The sequence below is a fragment of the Ursus arctos genome, unplaced genomic scaffold (assembly GCF_023065955.2).
Source record: "Ursus arctos isolate Adak ecotype North America unplaced genomic scaffold, UrsArc2.0 scaffold_1, whole genome shotgun sequence".
Lineage (NCBI taxonomy): Eukaryota > Metazoa > Chordata > Mammalia > Carnivora > Ursidae > Ursus > Ursus arctos.
In genome coordinates, this window is record NW_026622763.1 from 34,122,311 (window position 1) to 34,140,573 (window position 18,263).

An 18,263-nucleotide genomic window follows, 5' to 3' on the forward strand; every position below is an offset into this window, starting at 1 on the left:
AAACAGAAAATCACCAACAGGCACGTTCCACAGCAATAACTGCTTTGTGCAAGATCCATCATTGGATGCTAAAATATGTGAGAGAATGTTTGAGGAGAAACAAGGTATCTGCATAGTTCCAAAGTATCTCCTCCATGAAATTTATTAATAACAAAGGGAAAAATAGTAACTTTACAGTGGAAAAGCTCAGCCGACAGCAACCTATCCAAGTCATCAAGTTCAACAGCACAAGTTACTGACATCGGTACCAACTGCTCTGATGCCTGAGGGAAGCACATCGCTTTTGTGTTATGCTGGCCAAAAATGTACTCTCTCGATCTAATCACGAGAAAACATCATATGAAACCAAATGGAGGGACATTCCACAAAATAACTGGCCAGTGTTCTTCAGAAGTGTCACAGTCAGAAAAAGACAAGGAAAAATTGAGAAATGATCACATTGGAGAGGGCTAAGGAGTCACGTCAACTAAATGCAATGTGGGATGATGGACAGGCATCTGAAACAGAAAAGCATTCTGGGAAAGCCCTGCTGCAATCTGGATGAAGTCTATAACTAACACTGCAACAACGTTATCAATTTCTTAGTTTTGATCATTGTATTACAGAGAAAAGTATGCTGGAATTCTCTGTGTGATTTTTGCAACTTTTCTGTAAGTTTAAAATGATTTCAAAATGAAGTTTAAAAAAATGTTTGTTGAATTAACCAATTCAGAGGAGGGGGAAAAAAAAAGAGTGTGTTTGTAGGCTATAAGCCGCTGGCCCCTGGAGAAGCCAGGGAAGGACACGTTCAGTGTCAATGTAGCGTAGTTTCAACCCTACCTGCCTGCAATAGGGAAGGCGCTCCTGAATTTGGGTCAACTGCATGAGATGGGGCAATATTCCGCTTGAGGCTCACTGAATTGTAACTGGGACTACCGATGGGACACAGCAGAAATCTGAAGGTCCCTGAAAAAACTGGAAAAACCTTTGGGGGTAAGGTGCCTCTCCCAACTATTCCCTTGTTGTCTTTAAAGGAGAATAAAGACAAAGATAAGAAAAAGAACTCACGCTGCTATAAAGACTCTTCAGGTTCTTGGTTCTGTCATAATCCACTGTTTCTAGAACTGTCGTATATTTGTCCTTAATCTGATGATAATTTTCTTTATATTTCACCTACACACACAAAAAAAGATGGGTTATTCTTTTCTGTTGTTCGAAAATACATAAAGACAATAATGGCTTGTCCTGGAAGAGAAGTACAAGGAAGACGCACCTCACTGGCATTAATGCCGCTTTGAAGAGCAGTCACGTAAAGTGGGGTGTCTGTGACCAGGTTATAATTTTGTAGATTTTCTTTACCTGCCGCCGTGTATTGTAGCTGTAGAGAAAAACAAGTTATCGGAAATGGTAAGATACAGGTCTGCCTCAGCTTGAGCAGTTTGTGCCAACTTAGATGAGCCTTTATTTATTTCTGGATTTCTGCTCTAATAGTAACAGAGAGGCTATCATTCTATATTCCTGCCGACTTTGTACGGTTGTCAAAACGAACAGTTTGTCTTGCCCAACAGTGGGGTCGGGCTCTTCGTCAGGTCCTCTTCTCCATGTTGTCTTTTCCATGCACGCGCCCCACCCCTGACTACAGACCCACAGCCTCAACATTCCGTTAACCTGCCCTGTCAGAGCCGAATCATATGCTGGGAAATTGTCCAAATATCTATTTTTTACTTCAAAACTTATCTACCTAAGGTCAAAGCATGCATTTGCATTCTATTCTCTGCAAGTTGGCCTTATCAGCTTTAGTATAGATGTCTACTATGAAACACCTCTCAGGAAACTTTCTGTTATAAACATGAAATGCTTCCACCACAGGAGAGACTAAAACTGAGAAGGTCCAACACGAGAGCAGATCACCAGGAGAGGTTTTATTGGGCAGGGGGCCTTCAGTTGCCTTGGAGCCTGCACTGTTAAAGCAGCTTTCTCTGCCTGGCACACGGCTGGCCCGGCTGCCACCCCACTGAGCGCACCACGGAGGCCACTGATCCACAGCGAGCCTGTCGTTCTAGGAAGATCTCACCTGACTCTGGAGGTCATATGCTTTCTTGGCTTGGAGGATTTGAGGTGTATCCCAAACATAGCATCCGATGCCTTTCAGCCAATTCAAGTCATCCTTATACACATTCTGCAAGAAAGAAGAAATGATGAAAGGTCACAGGTACTAACTGAATTTATGATTGGGCATTTTGATAATTTCGTCTCAGATGTTGGCTGGACTTAGTGCTTAGTGGTCACAGGGTGGGCCTCTCAACAGCTGGAGGTCTTTACTGCACTGACCTAAAGAAGCTTAGGAGGAGAGGAATAGCTAAATTTAGTCCAGTGTGAAAGCAGGTGAAATAGTTAACATAGGTGTCACATGGCTCAGAGGGGATTCTTACACCAAAAAGTGGTTACTCGTGCCACTGTGTTTGAAAAAGCAGCACCATTTATGAATACGGGGACAAATGGAGCGTGGAGGGCCAAGGCATGGTTGAGTGAAGCCTGTAACTAAGTCAAGCTGCAGAAGGGACATCATACATCACTCAAGATCTCCTGCGCATTTCGGGCCCGTATAACGTTGGGTTCTTCCGGGAGAGACGTCCACTGATGGAAGAAGTGTTGGTATTCCAGGTCACTGAGGATGTACTGGCAGTGTTTAGCCAGCACGTGATTCATCATATCGATGGGGATGTGAACATTTGCTTTGGTATCCTCATAATTTTTTCTGTAGTTCAACTAAAGAATCATTTTTTAAAGACAAAAAGAAGAAAGGAATTCAAATGTTAATTATTCAAATTGATCTCTTTTCGAGTCTTAGCTCTAGGATAGATCAGTACCTTTAGAAGAAACAAAGGCTAAAAAAAGAGACGTCAATATGTTCTTCTTTTTCAATGTCCCATTCTTTCATAACACAGGGGTAAAGAGTTACCTTGTTGCTTTCTCCTTTTTCCAAACTTAGATACCTCACTGCGGGGCGGGGGTGGGGGGATAGTGGAGGAGGGAGGGAAAGGGAGGAATCCCATAGCTATCAAAGGTACACAAGGTTAACTGGCAGGGGTGGGGATGAATCTCAAGAAGGACTCCATGCCCTTCTCAACCAAAGAACAAGTTACAGACAGGCAGACTAACAGTACACTGAAGGGTACAAATCCTCTATGAAAGCGAGCTTTGCTTACCACACTCCTCATCTTTTGGAAATCCAGACAGTGAACCACACCAGGGAACTCACTGATTTCTTTCCCAGCCAGGTAGTGGCCCTTCTGCTTCTCATAGGTCTCTTTGTATTTAAGCTGTGAAGTAGGTACAACATTGAGAATCACTGGGATTTTCTAACCAGCTCCCCAGTGAAGACTCTTAAACCCATGCGAGGAGAAAGCACTGACCTCACTGTTCACGTAGTCGGCATGCTTAGCTCCAACAATGGGAATGTAGCGTTCATCCAAGGTATAGCCGTAGGCCTTGGTTCCTTCCCATGCCCCTTTATATAGTATCTGGAACAAAGAAATGGGTGTCAACAAAAGTCTGTGGTCAACTTCCTTCAGATATTGCTAAAAAGAAAATAGTAAAACCCCAGTAAAATATTTGTTGAGAGGCAAAGCTTACACCTTCACTTAGAGCCATTCTTGTGCCTTCCTATGAATATGGCAGAGTTTTTTGATTTTACTGCATATTAAATCTATAGATAAGGAGGCAGTTTATAACCGAGTTGAACTATATTTACAGTTCTAATAAAAGTGAAAATAAATTTTCACGTAGGGAGACAATCACCAAAGATTGCTTCCCATTGGGCATACATACATACATACCCACTACATACACACACATCCTCCTTTGGCTTAGATGAATTAAAACTTGGAGGCCAAGTCTTCCATTTGCTGGCTGGAGATATTTATACGTGCCTGCTAAAGAAGGACTGGCCTTTCCTCTCTTCCCTTTTGGCAGGTGCTCAGTCCTGTGTGTGCCTGGAGCTGTGATAGCACCTGATACATTATTATCTGTTGACTTGTATGTCTGTCCTCATTCTCATGGGCTCCTGACTGGCTTATCTTATCGAGCTTTAGCTCCTTAGTGCTTCCTACAGTGCCTGGAACACCACAGGAGCTCAAAAATATACCAGCTGAATAAATGCTGTTTCTAATAAACAAGACAAATTATTTCTAATAAACAAGACTAAATACAATAAAAATAATAAGCTCAGTGGTTCACAAAATCAGCCAAGGATATGAATACTGACAAGAGCTTAAAATTAAGAAGTGAGGTGTAAATCACATAAAATAAAACTTACAGTACTATAGAGTTTTCCCATGTCTTTGGAGTGGGTGATGTATGGCGTATCTGGAGAAAACATGTACTTGCCCTTTATTTTTTTATTAAATGTTTCTTTATATTTTACCTAAGGAGGAAAAACAAGACAAAACCAAACAAAACCTTTGGTTAATATGCATGTATATTTAAAATTTCATAGTTTCTACCTAGCAAGATAATAATCAGTCTGCATTTAGAGATTTAAAACTAACTGGTTGAATTTCAGTTCATTTTACCTAATAGAATAATTTGAACAAGAATATAGATACTTTCTGTGAGTACAGTGTACCTCTTACTAGTGACTTTTAAGACGTTCTCACCAAAGATGATCTCATAGTTTCCCACCCCATTGTCCATTTCCTTATAAGCAGTTGTCCGGAGGTAGGTGAATGCAGTCGATGACAGACAACGAACTCCCCAGTCCATGCACACCGTTATAGGTGAAGCAAACTTACGTCACTTTGATTGATTGAGTTCATCTTAGCCAAGACAATCTCTGGAGGATCCACCACACTTGTGAAGTTAGGGTAGTTGTCAAGAGCATCTTTCTTATATTTTATCTGCAAGGAAACAGAGATGATTAAGACTGGCCTCCTTCCATTGGGTATCTGCCCCCACACGGCAGGCAAGGGGGCCAGGCATTGGGTGAGAACAGGCTTTGTGTACCTGATTCACCATTTCCTGGTTCTTCGTAACCCTCACGTAGTCCACAGAATCCAGGGGTATCCAGCCAATGCCACGGAGCCACTCCAGGTCAGCTTTGTAGACATTCTGAGAGCAGGAAGAGAGATACAATGCAGGTATAAATGACTGACACAGGATTACAGACAGTAGATCGGAAGCAACTTTTTCAGAAGCTTTTTAAGGATTTCTCTCTAGTGACTGGTGCCTCATTGATTCGGTCATGATTTCACCTATTCACCTGAGAAATATTTCTTGAGCCTGTTATTAGGAGTGAGGTACTGTCCTAGGTGTTTTGAGGGCTAAGTATAAAGGAGTCTAGTGTAAAGAGAAGTCATTTACAAGGGGAGAGTGTAAAAGCCGGAACACTCAAGTGCTGTGGGAGTTACGGGCAGGGAGCCATTGTTTTCAGCAGTGAGCCTAAGAAAAGGTTTTACTAAGGAGGATATAATTTTAGATGGAATTATATGTAATTACTTAGAAATATGTGGGACATTAAGACTATATAAAGAAAGTGACATGACTAAATGCTCATATATTATAGAGCAGAGGGACCCATCCCTCTGACCAAGCCTAGCTCTCCCCTCCCCCACCTAGTGCCTGGATTCTCGCAGGCCACCCCTCGCCAACTGCAATGGAGCAGCTAGTCTGGCTAAAGGTCCACCACGGTCATTCTGCCGCAGCAACAGTGCGGTGGGATATTCGAGCTCAGCACCTGTGCTGCAGGCAGTCTTTGGTTTCCTGTTTCCACTTTGGTAATGAGAAGACCAGGTAGGGTTAGCTCCCAGGGACACCTGAGCATCACGTCGGTGCAGTTTCTGTTCCTTGCTGACTGCTGGTGGCAGCTAGAGGTCCTGACTCAGGCCTCACTGCAAGATGGCCTATGTCATGTGCTCTCTACCCCACCTTTACCAAAGCTCTGCGTGAGGGATTCTGGCCCTCATGAGGCTCATCAGTACTTGGCTTCCCTTTTGCTTTGATTCCTTGCAAGCAAGTCCTTCATAAATGCCTGCAGGAGTAAAATGCCTGGCAAAGCAAGAACGGCGCATTCCCAGGTCCTCGACTACACTATCAACTAATATTGTTAAAATCCAACTCACTCTCCATTCTCACCCCAAGCCAATTATTATATCAGCTGATAATTTTCCAGGCAAATGTGAGATGTTGCAAAAAAAATTTTTTTTAATGACTTTGAAAGTTATTCAGATATACTAGTAGGCAGCTGTCAGCCAATCACCGCTCCGGGTCTTTCTCTACTTCATACCCAGCTTAATACCCTTCTGGGAACAAACTCAATATTTATGGCTTAAAGTTTCAAAACCTGGTGCTTCGAGAGTGCTGCTGATAATTCTGAGTATACCGTACATTTCTCGATAATTAAGAAACAAAATCACTTACATCGCTCTGGAGGTCATAGGCCTTCCTTGCCTGGATAACATCATTTTGGTCAGGATGACATATCCATTGGTGCAGGTAATTACGGTAATCAATATCACTGACGAGCTCCTGCCCGTGCTTGGCGGCCAACACCGACACCATATCAGCAGGTAGGTTGATCCTGGCCTTTGTTCTGTGATAATCCTCTTTGTAGAGTCTGTCATTCTGAATCTGGCCTGCATGCTCAAACCAAACCAGTTTGGGATCATCTCTCATCGTTGGGACACCAACATAATGACCTCTTTGTTTCACATGGTCAGCTTTGTATTTCAGCTGCTCGGAGAAAAAATAGAGATTGCATCAGTTTTGACAAGCACTCAAGGAAAAGGGGGGCTTGAGACCTCAGCAGATACAGCCCCTCAGCCTCTTGTCAACTGCCTCCCTGAGAATAAACAACAAAAAGCATTGAAATAAATATAAAGAAATATCAATTTAAAATTAGAAAAAAAATATTGGCTTTCTAATTCTGCCTGTATTTTATTTGAAAGCTTTAAGATCTTAAGGAAGTGAGGGACTAGAAGAAAGACTAAGGCACCGAAAGGATAACTTTTAAAGAAGCCCACAAAACAAGACCAAACTCCCAAAGCCCCCAGGGAGGACAGGAGGGAGCGGTACTTCAACCACCCCCAAGCCTGGCCGGGCCTGCTAGCCCCAGGAGCACTCCCGCGTGCACTCGCCTACGGGTAGATTACCTCGCTCTGAACTTCGTTGGAGTGATGGGCGTGAACAAATGGCACCGCGTCTGGAGGCAAAATGTAACCCGTAGCTTTCTGCTTCTCCCAGCCTTCCTTGTAGAGGTACTAAAAGACAGAGCCACAACAGAGGCTTACACTAAGGAGTCGGAATGGGGCACTGACCGTGTGTATCCATGTCCCACAGTTACAGTATAGTGCTCTGTCCCCACACAGAGTACCGGCATCTGGCTAAAATCATACCTGGTCCAGTATTCGAGCTGCCTCCTGGGCAGTGTGCAGCCAGGGGGTTTCTGTGAGGGTATATTTCGATTTGGTATCATTCCAGTCTTTCCGGTATTTAATCTGGAAATGAGAGGCAAGAGGCTTAAGTTACTTGATATGAAGAAAACATAACGTTGTCCGAGCAAATTTGAGCATTGTCTCAATGATTACAATCTGTATCGCAAACAGCGATTGCATGCTGAGCTAACGTAGGTGGAAAGCTTTGGAAATGACATTTCACGACTGGGCAATTTTAGGATGAGAGCCATGTACTTACATCATTGAGGATCTCGCCACTTTGTTTTGCAGTCACATAATCAACTCTGTCATCCACAGGAGTAAAGTTGAGAGTTTCTATTTTTGTGCGATATTTTTTCTATAGGAAAGAAAATAGCTTTCAGACGGTAGCAGTTTCTGGTCCTGCCTGAGCTGAGAAAGAGACACTAGGTTTAAAGGTCTTTCTCTACTGGAAGTGTAAACTGCCAGAGTTGAACAGCACCTTCTTGGCAATTCGGCCTTTTCCTTAGCATATTTTTTAACAACTGGGTTGGCTTCTTATATCTCCCAAGGATTCTAAAGTAGCAGGTTTGCTTAGCGACCAAGGTCATATACCATATCGTTCCATGTATCATATTACTCAATACATTTTTTCAACTGGACAAACTTCTCCCAAGCGTATTGCCATTGCTGACAAAAGATGTTTTCCTTTTATATAATTCCAAGCATGAGCTGAGTATGCTGGATGTTATATTACAGATGTGGTCCCCTGATGTGTTAGGGACAGTAGAGGACTGTTTTGCGAAAAGGTACGTCTGGCTTAAATGATAGCAGCTGCACTTGTTAAAATTGCCGATGGGGAATGACTTGAGTTTTGGCTTGTATATTTTTGTTCAGTCTCCCAGGAAATGCACCGAATGGCAGGGTAAAAAATCTTAGAATACCTCACTGAAGATATCCGCAGCATGTTTGGCATGATTGACGGAAACGGAATCATTTGGCAACCACCCGATCCCACGTAACCATTCCAAGTCGGCCTTGTAGACAGCCTGTGGAAACAAGGCCGAGTGATTTCAGCAACTCTGCTCATACGGTCCTGTTTATTCTATCCCTCGGTTTGATGGAGAAATACATATACGGATGACATACTCAAGCAGCCAGGCAGGTAACATAAGTAAATTCATTAGGTGGTCAGGTGACAGGAAAACTGGGGGCTCTATTTGCTATTTAAAGTGGGTTAGACTCACTTCAGCTCCAGCTATTGTTGCCAATGCATGTCCGGAGCTTCAGTCTCTGATTTTTCCTAAGAACTAAGAAATCTTAGATTTGTACCCCAAATTTCCTGATTTAAAAACCTTGGCAACGTAATTCAAGATTTTAAAACATTCAAGATTTTTAAACACTGTATTAACTAAAAAACTTGTCTGTGCCTGCATCCTTTCCACAACTGCCAGCGTTTTACTTATGATATCAACCTCTGTTACTACTTAAATTCCATAAATAATATTTTCACAGCAGTTGTCTTTATACTGTTACAATTAAGATTTATATTCACACAACCATTTGTTCCTTGATACAGAATCCAGATCTTTCATGGCTTTGCTGATTTTTGACACTGTACTATAAGGTCTAACTAAAACCAAATTCCTGGCTTTATAAAGACACAAAGCGAAGATACAAAAATTTAAGGATATAAACTTTCTGGGAGTCATGGCAAAATGATAGAAGAGCTCATCCTAAAACGTAGCCCACTCACATCGCTTTGCAGTTGGTAGGCTTTCTTGGCCTGAATCACATCGTTCTGGTCAGGCATGCATATCCACTGGTGTAAGTAATTGCGATAATCAATGTCGCTGACCAGGGTCTGGCAATTTTTAGAATGCACGATGGAAAGCATATCCACAGGGCTTTGGAACTTGGTCTTCCATTTGGCCCAGTGCATCCGGTACTCTCTTTCATTCTGGATCTTGCCAGCTATGAGGGCCCAGCGGATCTTGTTGTCATCTCTGGCGGTGGGGGTCCCCACGTAGTGTCCCTTCTGCTTCTCGTGGTCAAGCTTGTATTTATACTGAAGATGGAAAAACAAAGCAGATGGATCACAGTATGTACTCCTGATGCACCTAGGATTTTTGCTTAGAAACTGACAAGTCAAACAAGGCCACACTTACGTCACTGGCAATCTCCCTGGAGGCCTTGGCAGCCTGAATGGGGATGGCATCCAGCCGTACATCACAGCTCATCTTCATTCCATCCCAATCTTCGCGGTAAATTTTCTAAAGAGGAGAAAAAATAGGGTATCATTTCGGACTCAGATGTACTGATAACTTCAAGGGTTCAAGTAGAATTAATATCAAAGCAGTCCAGTTTCGAAGTCCCAGAGTGAGTTAAGAAGGGAATAGGTAAAAGAATAATTCTCCACCACACTGCTGGAAGATGAAATTGTGTCTGGAGTCCAAAGATCTGGCTTGACGAGAGTTCCTTCTAATTAAAATCATGGCTTCTATGTAGTTGCTCATGGTTGATATGACAGGGCTTAGCGGCTCTTTGTACTGAGCGTTTTGGTAGCGCTGGGATAAGGTTAACGTCAGACATTAATGAGGATTACCGGATTTCTTTAATTCAACAATTCAGTTTATTTAATTTTAGAATTCAACTTAATTTTGTAATCTTCAGAATTATAGACTTTTATATTGGTGGGGAGGTTTTCCCCGGGACGGTTTCTTAGATGAAGGGGAGGTAAACAGAAGGCAGAATGAACCACGAGAGACTACAGACTCTGGGAAACAAACTGAGGGTTTCAGAGGGGAGGGGGTGGGGGAATGGGATAGGCTGGTGTTGGGTATTAAGGAGGGCACGTATTGCATGGAGCACTGGGTGTTATACGCAAACAGTGAATCATGGAACACTAAACTAATATGTACCGTATGGTGAATAACATAATAAAAATAAAAAAAATAATAATAGATGTTCATTCTGAAGGACAGTTAGAGGTTAACAGCCTTTTTATTTTTTAAAAGTAGGCTCCACACCTAGCATGGAGCCCAACGTGGGGCTTGAACTCATGATCCTGAGATCAACACCTGAGCTGAGATCCAGAGTTGGATGCTTAACCGACTGAGCCACCCAGGCGCCTACACAGTAGTCATTTTTTAAAATGCAGTGTGTTTTTATTTGTATAGAGAAGTTAATTAGGGTAGTGACTGATTTACAGATAGCTTTTTAAATATATGCTCATATTTAAATGGACACATTCTATATTGACGTCAGAAAGACTCAGAAATAACAGTAATTTAAGTGTCTAATTCAGAAATCATACCAATGAATATGGGAGCTTTAACAGTGCAGAAAGGAGAGATGAATTTCAATTATTCATAGTTTCATGGGCTTTGCATATCTGAAATATGAGTGCTCATACAAATTTTGTCCTTCTAAGTACAGGTAAGTTTTGTATGAATTTTCATTCAAGTTTTTGTATGAATTTTGGGTGGTTCTATTTAACAATAGACTCTTTGTACAAAAGAAATAGTATTCTTCAAATTTCAACATATTGGAGAATATTTAATGCAAACTTGTTATTATGTTATTTAAAATATTTTGTTTTTATTATTTAGTTTTATTACATATATTGTTACACTATTTTTAATTATGTAATAAATTTTTATGTAGTCAAATATATTTTTTATTAAGAAAAAAATCTGAGTTTGAGGCCAAACTTCATCTACTAACTTTAAGATCATGGGTCAATTCCTCAATCACTTTAAGTCTCAACCTTCCCATCTAATAAAAACAAAGTAACACTATTTTACTCATATGATTCGTTTGAAGAGTAAATGAGTCAATTTAATGAATTTGCTTGGTTAACTAGAAAATTGTATACAAATATCCTGAAAAAGTTGTGTTTCCCAAATGACAGAAACAAGTTTAAATAGTGGATTTTATCAAGATTATAGTAATGGTGACCCCATGTGTAAAAAAAAAAAAGTACATTTTTGGTTAGCATTCAAATAGGGTGTTTGATTTCTTCCAAAGCACAAGCCATTATCATTAATGTCTTAACATCGAATATCTAAACATCTAAAGTTTACAACTTCACTTTTGCCATAGTTTCAAACACTAGTCCTGCTTACATTAATATATCAACAGTAGGGTTCTGGTATTTGCAGCTGACAAATATATTAGGCAAAAGAGAGCTCATGAGACTTTCCCTGATTGTCCAGCCAAAGATGCCTCTGTATCGAAAAGAAGAGGCTGAGGAGTCCGTTTACGCTGAAGACTGAACTGCCTCTCCAACTTGTCACTTGGTGATGACAGGGCACTGCACCATACTATTTTCGTCTGAAAAAAATATATCAGTGCCCCAAATTTTATTTTCTTCCCATCTCTTGGAAGAAGTTATCTCATGACAACAGAGTTGATGGGTATGGTTTGGCACACGGTGAGGAATCTTTGCTGGGTGGTCTCCTTCTCTCACAGAGACTTGTTATTTTCTGAAAGAGGTGAAGTTCCAAACTATGGGGAACTGCACTACGGCAGGAGCCTTCTTCTAGGGTCATATTTATTCTACATATAAGAAATCTCTATGATCCATGAAGACAATACCTTTCTTGAGCTTTCTTAAGTTGTAGAGTAACCATTGAATTCTCTCATTTTATCTAATAGACTTTTAAGCTCATTCTCTTCCTTTTTCCAGACATAATGATTTATCCTACAAGTAATGATAATTTTGCCTTTTAAACCCAATATTTAGCTTTTATTCTTCCTCTTATGTGATTATTTCAGCTTGAGTGAGGAGCTCACTCAGCTAGTAGTTCCAGCAAATGTTAAATAACGGTGATGTCCATGGGCATCCTTGTTTTTTTCCTAGCTTGAATGAGATTAACTTACTGAGGATGAGCTTGGCCTTTGATCTGAGATTTATGCTTTTAGTCGCATCAAAATGATATTCATTTATTCTTATTTTACTAGGATTTTATTTTTTAAAATAAGAATGGATATTGGAATTGGTCACATGCCTTTTTTCAAATCTAACAAGATGAATGTGTGATTTTTCTCTTTTGTTTTATTACATTATTAGGTTTCTGAATATGGAGCCCTCTTGGCATTCCTGGATGAACGCTAATTATTTGTCTCCTATCATATTCATGTACTACTGAATTTTATTTGTTAATATTTTATTTAGGATTTTCCTCATTACTGGTCTACAGTTTTCCTTTGTGGAATTATCTTTGACAAGTTTTGGTAATTGTGATGGCTTTCCTTCTTTCCTTAGGCTCTACGATAGTTTGATAATTTCTTGAAGTTCTGGAAGATTCTCCTATGAGATCATCTGGATGACCCTGACATCTGAGAGGAGGAAGGAGAGTCTTTAACAACCCTCTTAATTTCTTGCTATATATTTTTATGCTTTTTCTGGGGTCATTTCGGTAATTTATGATTACCTAGAAAATCCCCTATAGATTCAGGTTTTAAAATTAATTTGTATAAAGTTTTGCAAAGAATTCTCATCTTTATTTTATGTTTGTCTGTCATTAATGCTCCTTTCTTGTTCATGTGTCTCTTCATCCATTCCTCTTTTAGCCTTCTCATCCTTATTCCCATCTCCCTTTTGTCATATTGACACTGGCTCACAGTAACTGGCCTTGCTGGGTGACTCAGAGCCAGGGATCTGCTCCTTCCTCACTCCTGGTCAAAGCGCTGATGGTAAAGCCTTCCCCATCCCCACTCAGTCAATCTTTTCTCTCCTGCCTATGAAGAGTTCCCTAGGGATATCATAGCACCAAGTGGGTGACTTTCCAAACAAAAAAGGAGTCTGTTGAGGTACTTACATTGCTCACATTAAGAGCATTGGCTCTAGCGAGGTTGATTTCTGGCGTATCTGGCATTATGTGGATTGACGTTTTATCCTTGTCCCAAACTTCTCTGTACTTTGGCTATGGCAAAAACCACAATAACAAAATTACTTTGCAATTTGTAATTCTGCTAGTTCGCACAACTTTCAACTTTCCTGATCCCAAATTTTTTCATATTAAGGAAAAAACATCTACAGGTTCTTCACATAAGTTGCTCAAACTTAATATGAAATTGGTATTAATATCTTTTTTGTTTAAAATTTATAAATAACAAGAACACAATCCTATCAACATTACTATAAAAACCTTTTCTACCACCAACGTTCTTATCTTACAAATAGATTACCAGGTTAATTATTTACCAGTCACTTATAAGGACTTATTTTAACATAGGGGGAAAGGTGACTTACAATACTAATATTTTCAGCATTCGACTTAGCAAGGACAACTTCAGGTGTGTCAACGACACTTGTGTACTTGAGGCTCACTACAGGAGTCCGATAGACGCTGTCTCGTAGGATCTTCTGGGCATTTTTGACCCTCAGCACTTCAGGAGACCCTTCAGGCATCCAGCCAATGCCACGGAGCCACTCCAAGTCAGCCTTATAGATGGCCTGGAAAAGAAAACAAAGTTAGATACAAGCGGGTTTTTTTTAATTGTGGTAAAGTAAGAAAGCTGTTTTAGGTTACATTTTGCCTCTCACAAGCAATAAAATTAAGCATTGGCCTGACAAACACAATTCATTCCATGCACAGCACTGCTCTATCCTGCTTTGTTTTCTGTGCCAGGAGCACCTATGCACATTCTAAAAAGCAGAATGATGCAGAACGAGCTCTGTCTCTGTTGGATGCATGGAAGATTTTGAAGAGTATTTAAGGAACATCATACTAGCTCAGGTGGACTTTTAAAGCAATAAAAAAAATAATTAAAAGAAGATATTCATTCTACACAAGAAATAAGTATCCTGATGGAATCCATGACTTCCAAAAGATTGGGCAGAGAATATGAATAAATCTAAAAATACTTGAGGTAAACTAATGAAACATCATATTGTGAAGAATATCATATTAAGGGAAACTAGTGAGTTCGGAGCATGCTGCTAACCTTTGACATTAATTTCAAGGAAGCAGCCCTGTCATTCTTCAATTGAGAGACCATGCGAATTCTCATGTTTAGGAAACTACAAACACCGCACACATTAAGGAATCTATAGAAACATTCTGGTAGCGCCACTAACAGTAAAAAAAGACAACTTTCTCAATAAGCCCAGCAGTAAGAGAAGCAATCAGTAAACTTGGTAAAATGCTAAAGGGAAGTGCTTATGTAGGGAGAGTTGTTTTCCCCAGTCCTAGGAGGAATGACCAGGCAAAGCTGTGGAAGGCTCTCTTCTTGGAGAAGAGCTCGCTACTCCGGCACCTCGGCTGGTACTCTCCGCACAAGCAACAACTTACATCACTCTGCAGGTCGTAGGCTTTCCTGGCTTGGATCACATCATTCTGGTCGGGAAAGCAAGACCAGTGGTGCAGGTAGTGGCGATAATCCACATCACTTGCTAATGCCTGGCCCTCTTTGGCAGCATTGATGGACACCATGTCCCCTGGGATGGAGATCCTGGCCTTGTGGTCATTGTAGGCCTTTTTGTACAGCCTGTCATTCTGCATCTTTAACACATTTGCCGCCCAAACCAGTTTAGGGTCTTCCTTGGCATTGCGACATCCAATATAATGGCCTTTCTGCTTCTCATAAGCAGTTTTGTACAGGTACTGGTATATGTGAACAGAAGAAAGAAGAGTCATTTTTCAAACTCACTTTGTCTACACAGCCTGCTCCAAATATCTCCATCTCCCTTAGATTAGCTTTTTTTGGGCACTGCTCTTCTTTAAGTCCATACTATGTGTTATGATTCTTAACACATTGGTTTGTCTTCTACGTCTACATGCAAGAAAACACCGTGAGCAGCTCTAAGGCAAGAACCGTGCTTCTGGATTATCCCCAGTACAGGCTTATCTAGTGTTTCCCAAACTTAGGTCACTGTCTACCACCTTCACGTTTTGCCACAATCAAGTACCACCAGGACTTCATACTTTACCAACTAGATTCTTTGTTTAAATAAATTTAAAGTGTAAACTCTGAAATATTCTTTTCTAAAATTTATAATCCCATTTAAATGGAAAAAATTCCATATTTTTCTAGCACACATGAAAACACATAATTTTAAAAAAATGCTTGTCCATCAACTATATAAAATTATGTCAGGAGCAACTTATGTATGCCGTACTTCAAGAAACAACAGAACTCTTTGTACCCATTGAATTTTTATAAGTGCTTGTAAATAAAATGATAGAGAAGATACTGAAGAGAAAATAAAAATCTGTGCTTAAACATAAGAAGAGCAGAACCAAGCACTGATGCAAAAGGGTCACCAAACTGTTGTAAAAGTTATTCTTGAATCTGAGATTTCAAAACAAGACACTAATCCCGATGATCTCCGTTCTATTTAAGTGTATTACTGGGGAATTAAGTTAAGGATTAGAAAAGTATTAACTCCCGTGTGTTGTCTATTAGTTAGTGTTGGTTAAGGCTGAGAAAGGAGGAGCTCTCACATCGCTGGCGATATCCCTGGAAGCCCTGGCGTGCTGAATTGGGATGGCATCTTCCCGAAGGTCATAACCCGTCATCTTGACATTTTCCCACGCTTGCTTGTATTTTTTCTGCAAAGGGAGATCGCAATGCCACAGTTAATCTGAAGAGGGAGCCACTGAGTCAGCATTACTGATGTGTTTAAGAAAACCTGTGAAGTTACACTGAAAATTAGTCTCCCCTTAAGATTTATAAAATTGACTGGTTTCATATTGAAATTAAGTTCCAGTAAATTTTTAATGAACTTTAGTAAAGTTTCATTTATTTTCAAGAAAGAAATTAGGAGTCAGTAAATCATGTGAAAATGAGAAAAATATATATCGTTTGGCTTTAAAAGGAAAAATCAATGATGGACCACTAAAAAGAGAACCAAATATTACTATACTTGCATATGTATGTTTTAACGTTGTGTTTTTGGGAAATCAGAGGGGGAAATGAACCATAAGAGACTACAGACTCCAGGAAACAAACTGAGGGTTTCAGAGGGGAGGAACAGTGGGGGGATGGCTTAGCTCTGTGATGGGTATTAAGGAGGGCATGTACTGCAATGAGCACTGGGTGTTCTATGCAAACAATAAATCATGGAACTAATGAAGTACTACTGTATGGTGACTAACATAATGTAATACAAAAACATATCTGAAGCACAATAAAATAAAATAAAAGGAAAAATCAATAAGGGGCCACTAAAAAGAGAACCAAATATTACTATACTTACATATGCATGTTTTTATGTTGTGTTTTTTGGGGAAACCAGCGCATTTTTCCTTCCAACATAGATAAGGACACACATCTCTCTTTATAAACACACATGCATACACATATGTGTGCCTGTGCACGTGTGTGTGCACACATGACACTTATTAGTTTAAAGACTAGAAATAAAAGGAATGGTAAGGAAATGCCTTTTGCTACACTCCCTCCGGAGCATATCAACTTAAGTTTCAGTTGGGCAGAAAATACTGTGTAAAACAATGCATGTGCGTGGAGTCCCTTACATCACTGATCTGCATGGCGTTGATCTTGGACTGCAGCATCACTGGAGTGTCAGCTGGCACATTCACATTCGCCTTCTCTCTCTCCCAGGCATCACGGTACAATGGCTGGTAAAAAGGAAAAACAAAGGATGGCTGATAAGTAAATAAGTCAATTAATACATGAATAAAATTATAGGTACAATTAAAGGTTCTCTTTGGATTTTCTCAGATATAAATGTAGATCACATTTTGTTTTCATTTGTGCAGTTTCTTTTTTTTTTTTTTTTGTTAAGTAGGCTCCACGCCCAGTGTGGAGCCCAATGTGGGGCTTTCACCCCAAGATCAAGATCTGAGCTGAGACCAAGAGTCAGATGCTCAACTGACTGAGCTACCCAGGCACCCCTTCCTTTGTGTTTTTACTTAAAAGGTGCCAATAGTGATTTCAACAAGAAGAATATATTGATGTGTGACATGATATAAATAGAAAATGAGTCAGAAATATGGTAGTAAAATGATCCTTTTTCATTATTGCACAAGTAATTATCCGGCAGGTAAACCCACATTTCAGGTAATTATGATAACCTGTATCACTAATCAAGTTCTAGCTTTGTTGGCCCAAATAACTATGAGACTATCTGATACTGAGGCCACCCTTGGACTTTTCAACTTACCTCATGATTGAAAAGAAACAAAAAAGGTGGCAGTTTGGTTTTGTTTTTGTTTTTTAAAGATTTTATTTATTTGACAGAAAGAGAGAGAGGGACCACAAGCAGGGAGAATGGGAGAGGAAGAAGCAGGCTCCCAGTGGAGGAGCCTGATATGGGGCTCGATCCCAGGACTCTGGGATCACGCCCTGAGCCGAAGGCAGACGCTTAACAACTGAGCCACCCAGGCGCCCCAAAAGTGGCAGTTCTGTGATCATGGTATTAACTGGTGGGCTCATATTACAAGCAAGACCTCAAAATGTATTCAAAGTATGTATCAGGGTCTGTGGAATATAAAGATGCCACACACTTATGTCAACCAAAGGGTCATCTAAGTAAATGAAATGTGGATACCATTACTTGATTGACTATATGAAATTCTATCTGGATACATGAATGTTCAAGGTTCTAATGCTGGTATTAGCAATTTAAAGTTCACAGTCAGAATTCTTATTGACTTCTTCAATATGTCCAAATGTATCATTAACCCGGCTTACCTCACTGATCTGTACAGAATTGATCTTTGCCTGGATGACTTCAGGGGTATCAACAATGCTGGTGAATTTGAAGTCTTCAGGTTTTATACGATACAACCTCTCATTCAGGAGATTCTGGGCATTCTTCACTCTCATCACCTCCACAGAACCCTCTGGCAACCATCCTATACCCTTCAACCATTCCAGGTCTGATTTGTACACGTTCTG

General features: G+C 40.3%; 1 protein-coding gene across 50 annotated transcripts in view; it reads right to left on the minus strand.

Moving 5' to 3' along the window:
• NEB (nebulin) overlaps nt 1-18,263 on the minus strand; it is a 232,153-nt gene that overhangs the window by 68,283 nt on the left and 145,607 nt on the right. For all 50 annotated transcript variants that reach the window (XM_057317597.1, XM_057317600.1, XM_057317623.1 and 47 more), the window contains 22 exons: nt 18,057-18,260; nt 16,877-16,981; nt 15,842-15,949; nt 14,690-15,001; nt 13,648-13,851; nt 13,214-13,318; nt 9,557-9,661; nt 9,145-9,456; nt 8,333-8,437; nt 7,669-7,767; nt 7,371-7,472; nt 7,128-7,235; nt 6,397-6,708; nt 4,984-5,088; nt 4,773-4,877; nt 4,298-4,405; nt 3,396-3,503; nt 3,189-3,302; nt 2,551-2,748; nt 2,054-2,158; nt 1,253-1,357; nt 1,048-1,152 (listed from right to left, as the gene is read on the minus strand). In XM_057317597.1, coding sequence (XP_057173580.1) covers nt 1,048-1,152; nt 1,253-1,357; nt 2,054-2,158; nt 2,551-2,748; nt 3,189-3,302; nt 3,396-3,503; nt 4,298-4,405; nt 4,773-4,877; nt 4,984-5,088; nt 6,397-6,708; nt 7,128-7,235; nt 7,371-7,472; nt 7,669-7,767; nt 8,333-8,437; nt 9,145-9,456; nt 9,557-9,661; nt 13,214-13,318; nt 13,648-13,851; nt 14,690-15,001; nt 15,842-15,949; nt 16,877-16,981; nt 18,057-18,260 — 3,234 coding nt within the window. The remainder of the gene's footprint in view (nt 1-1,047; nt 1,153-1,252; nt 1,358-2,053; nt 2,159-2,550; nt 2,749-3,188; nt 3,303-3,395; nt 3,504-4,297; nt 4,406-4,772; nt 4,878-4,983; nt 5,089-6,396; nt 6,709-7,127; nt 7,236-7,370; nt 7,473-7,668; nt 7,768-8,332; nt 8,438-9,144; nt 9,457-9,556; nt 9,662-13,213; nt 13,319-13,647; nt 13,852-14,689; nt 15,002-15,841; nt 15,950-16,876; nt 16,982-18,056; nt 18,261-18,263) is intronic.